General features: G+C 44.6%; 1 protein-coding gene across 1 annotated transcript in view; it reads right to left on the minus strand.

Moving 5' to 3' along the window:
• Positions 1–91: 91 nt before the first annotated feature.
• Positions 92–5171, minus strand: part of LOC112079293 (cytochrome P450 2K1-like) — a gene marked incomplete at both ends in the record, with an annotated part of 13210 nt that continues 8130 nt past the window's right edge. The window contains one exon of the mRNA XM_070442279.1: positions 92–418. Coding sequence (XP_070298380.1) covers positions 92–418 — 327 coding nt within the window. The remainder of the gene's footprint in view (positions 419–5171) is intronic.

Raw genomic sequence — 5171 nt, forward strand, 5'->3', positions numbered from 1 at the left:
GTCAAATCAATTCCCCAAACTCTTAAGTTTAGAGTACCATAGAAGGATTCACTTACCCAGTCAGTATGGATACAAGAACAGTGGAACTCACCTGCAGAGAAGGGCATGAAGGCATCCCTCTTGGTGAATCGACCTTCCTCATCCAGAAAGTGGGCGGGGTTAAAGGTGTGTGGGCTCTCCCATTCGCTTCCATCTTGTAGGACAGACGTCAGTAGRGGAAACACAAGCGTCCCCTTCTTGATGAAATATCCCTGGAAGGTGATGTCTCGGGTGGTGGTGTGAGGGATGGCAATGGGTAAAATGTTGGCCAGTCTCTGGGTCTCATGGATCACTGCATCAGTGTAGGGCAGGTTCTTCCTGTCCTCTGCTGAGGGCTGACGATTTCCTATGACTCTGCTGATCTCCTCCAGGATCCGGTCTGAGACAGAAAGGAAGGAGGACCAAAGTTACTACCCTCAGAGAAAATGTMATCTTAATAATCTTTACCCTGGACATTTTATACTTTTTACAAGATGGCTTGATAACTTAAACAGGGCTCCAAGTGAACGATACCTTAAAACCTGTTTTGGATAGGGGGCGGTATATTCACGTCCGGATGAAAAGCGTGCCCAAAGTAAACTGCCTGCTACTCAGGCCCAGAAGCTAGGATATGCATATAATTGGTAGATCTGGATAGAAAACTCTAAAGTTTCTAAAACTGTTAAAATAATGTCTGTGAGTATAACAGAACTTATTTGGCAGGCRAAACCCCGAGGACAAACCWTCCAGGATTTTTTGTTGTTGTTGAGTTCACTGTGTTTTCAATTGGTTTTCTAATTTGGATCTAGGCTTCAGTGGCAACATTGAGTGAGAACATTGAACTGTGCAGAAAAGGTGACTGTTTTGGTACATAGGTTAAAACCTGTTACGGCTAGGGGTTCCGCTAGCGGAACGTTTCGACAACATCCGATGAAATTGCAGAGTGCGAAATTCAAATKAAATGATTAGACATATTTCACTTTCATACAATCACAAGTGCATTACACCAAAATAAAGCTTAACCAGCCACCGTGTCAGATTTCAAAAAGGCTTTACGGCGAAAGCAAACCATGCTATTATCTGAGGACAGCACCCCATCATACAAACACATGACAATCATATTTCAACCCGCCAGGCTCGGAAGGCACAAAACTCAGAAATAATATATGTTGGTACGTCGCAGTTGTAGAAGAAGAGACCAAGGGTTCCCTCGGCAGCTAGTGGGTTACATTACCTTTTATTGTGCTCCAGTTTCAACTGTTCTTGCCTGCCGGCTAATGAACCCTCCGTTCACTGGAGCTAGCTTACGCTGTCCCGAAACCTAGACTGGTTTCCAACTTCTAAGAGCAGCGGGAAGGAGAAGGCACATGGAGAGTAACGTCATAAAGATCGGCTGATGAAAGCCAGACCGCGTGGACATACTCACAGAAGAGTGAGCTACAGTTGCACCCTCGTACAACTACTGGGATATTATTATTACCATGCGGTCATTTATGAACATATTGAACATCTTGCCATTGTGCGTTATAATCTCCACCCGCGGACAGCCGACTGGGACACCCCTCATAGCCTGTTCCTCTCTAGTTTCTCCTAGGTTTTCCTTTCTAGGAGTTTTTCCTAGCCACTGTGCTTCTACAACCTGCATTGCTGCCTTTGGTTTTCGCTGGGTTTTCTGTACAGCACTTTGAATATCACTAGAATAAGGGCTATATAAATACATTTGATTTGATTTGGAGGGAGAGAGCAGGAGTAGGTGTGATACTATGACCATCAATAAAATATATTTTTCTATTAAATAGAGTAAATGGTACGAGATTGTAATCAACTAATTCATAGACAGCTGTATTCTCGTTCTCTGAATTAGCATCTAATACTAAAGCAGGAAGAATTTCACTAAACCTAAAWTGATACKGTTTAGAATTGCAAAAGTGTCCGGTGCTGTATATTGTAACGATGTAAATGTTTACAATGCATTGAAGATAAATCAAAGAGAAGAGATGTTGAAAGTGCAATTGTGACTTTARTACTGTAAAACCAGTCACTGTACAAAGATAATTTACATAAAAGATATGGGAGTACTTGTTATTGACTGTGATATTAATTTAGTTTTGTTTGACATTCTGTACACAATAGGTTTGTGTCCTGTGTAGAGAGTTGTGTCAGGTGTTTTGCCAAACAGTGCTTATCATTTGCATTTAATGTGAAAACAATGAGAAATGACATACTGTTGTGCATAAAAGGGGATTGTTTTGGTCACGTGGATCCCAGTTTTTGCAGGTAGTCTTGTTATTTTGATGGATGTATTTGCATTTTTAGTTAATCTTTAGTTTTGATGGCGCCAACAGAGATGGCAGCATCGCGACTAGCTCTTAGGAAACTGCAGTATTTGGTTTGTTTATGTACWATTTTTTTATGGAATTAGCTCTAGAATTGTTTTGTGCCATTACATACAGCCGGGAAGAACTATTGGATATTAGAGTGGCGGTAACTCATCAGAACTATCAGCATCACGACCAGGATTACGACCTGGAGCAGATCCTTTGGTTGCTCTCCCCAGAGCAGTTGAACTTATTCCAGAGGCTGACCCAAAACAACGCTGGTGGAGGAGAGGTACTCGGGGCGGTCTTCTGGTCTGACTTAGGAAGCGTGCACACCACCCACCGCTCCAGAGTATTTTACTCGTTAATGTCCAATCGCTGGATAATAAAGTTGACAAGCTCAAGGCGAGAGTTGCTTTTCAGAGAGACACCAGGGATTGTAATATACTCTGCTTCACGGAAAGATGGCTCTCAAGATATTCTGTCTGACTCCATAAAGCCAGTTGGGTTCTCAAAGCATCGTGCCGACAGGAATAAACATCTCTCCGGGAAGCAGAAGGGTGGAGGTATATGTTTTATGACTAACGACTTGTGGTGTAACTGTGATAACATACAGAAACTCAAGTCCTTCTGTTCACCCAAACTAGAATATCTCACAATCAAATGCCGACTGTACTATCTCCCGAGGGAATTTACATCAATAATAGCCACAGCTGTCTATATCCTCCCTCAAGCCAATACCACGACAATCAAAACGCGCCAAATAAATTGACATTTTGGATATATATCGACGGAATTATTCGAACAAAAGGACCATTTGTGATGTTTATGTGACATATTGGAGTGCCAACAACAGAAGCTCGTCAAAGGTAAGGCATGAATTATATTTTTATTTCTGCATTTTGTGTCGCACCTGCAGGGTTGAAATATGCTTCTCTCTCTTTGTTTACTCTGTTGCTGGAAGAATACAAACAGTGTAGTTATTCCCTCCGCAAAGCAATCAAGCAGGCTAAACGTCGGTATTGGGACAAAGTTGAGTCTCAGTTCAACAGCTCAGACACGAKACGTATGTGGCAGGGTCTACAGACAATCACGGATTATAAAAGGAAAACCAGCCACGTCGCGGACACCGAGATCTTGCTTCCGGACAGGCTGAACACCTTTGAATGCTTTGAGGACAATACAGTGCCACTGACACGGCCCACTACCAAGGACTGTGGGCTCTCCTCCGTTGCCGATGTGAGTAAGACATTTAAGCGTGTTAACCCTCGCAAAGCTGCCGGCCCGGATGGTATCCCTAGCCGCGTCCTCAGAGCTTTCACAGACCAGCTGGCTGGTGTGTACACAGATATGTTCAATCAATCCCTATCCCAGTCTGTTGTCTCCACATGCTTCAAGATGGCCACCATCTCTTTCTTAGGTACAGGGACAAAGGTAATTTAACTAAATGACTATTGCAGCGTAGCACTCACCTCTGTCATCATGAAGTGCTTTGAGAGACTAGTCAAGGATCATTTCACCTCCACCCTACCGTCCACTCTAGACCCACTTCAATTTGCTTACCGCCCCAATAGATCCTCAGACGATGCAATCGCCACCACACTGCACACTGCCCTAACCCATCTGGACAAGAGGCATACCTATGTAAAAGGCTGTTCATTGACTATATATCAGCATTCAACACCATAGTACCCTCCAAGCTCATCATCAAGCTCGAGGCCCTGGGTCTGAACCCCACCCTGTGCAACTGGGTCCTGGACTTCCTGACGGGTCGCTCCCAGGTGGTGAAGGTAGGAAACAACACCTCTTCACTGATCCTCAACACTGGGGCCCCACAAGGATGTGTGCTCAGCCCTGTTCACCCATGACTGCGTGGCCAAGCACGCCTCCAACTCAATCATCAAGTTTGCAGATGACACAACAGTGGTAGGCTTGATTATCAACAATGATGAGATAGCCTACAGGGAGGAGGTGAGGGATCTGGGAGTGTGGTGCCAGGAAAATAACCTCTCACTCAACGTCAACAAAACTAAGGAGATGATCGAGGGCTTCAGGAAAAAGGAGAGGGAGCAACCCCCTATCCACATCGATGGGACCTCAGTGGAGAAGGTGGAAAGTTTTAATTTCCTCGGCATACATATCACTGACAAACTGAAATGTTCCACCCACACAGGCAGTGCGGTGAAGGCGGTGAAACAGCGCCTCTTCAACCTCAGGGAGGCTAAAGAAATTTGACTTAACACCTAAAGCCCTCAAACWTTTACAGATGCACAGTTGAGAGCGGGCAGTCTCACTGCCTGGACTGGCAACTGCACAGCCCACAACCGCTCCATAGAGGTGGTGCTGTCTGCCCGCCCAACGCATAACCGGGGGCAATCTTCCCGCCCTCCTGGACACCTACAGCACCCGATGTCACAGGAATGTCAAAAAGATCATCAAGGACATCAACCACCCGAACCACTGCCTGTTCACCCCGCAATCATCCAAAAGGTGAGGTTAGTACAGGTGCATCAAAGCTGGGACCGAGAGACTGGAAAAACAGCTTCTATCTCAAGGCCATCAGACTGCTAAACAGCCATCACTAGCACATCAGAGACGGCTGCCTATAGACATAGATTTGAAATCATTGGCCACTTTTAGAAATGGAACACTAGCCACTTTAATAATGTTTCCATATCTTGCATTACTCATCTCATATGCATAAACTGCACTCTACACTATTCTACTGTATCTTAGCCACTTTGTGTTTACATATTGCATCACCCATCTCATATGTAAATACTGTATGGTATTCTGTTCTACGCCACTGACTGTTAAACAGACATATCCAGCAAA

Source organism: Salvelinus sp. IW2-2015, unplaced genomic scaffold (genome assembly GCF_002910315.2).
Source record: "Salvelinus sp. IW2-2015 unplaced genomic scaffold, ASM291031v2 Un_scaffold7540, whole genome shotgun sequence".
Lineage (NCBI taxonomy): Eukaryota > Metazoa > Chordata > Actinopteri > Salmoniformes > Salmonidae > Salvelinus > Salvelinus sp. IW2-2015.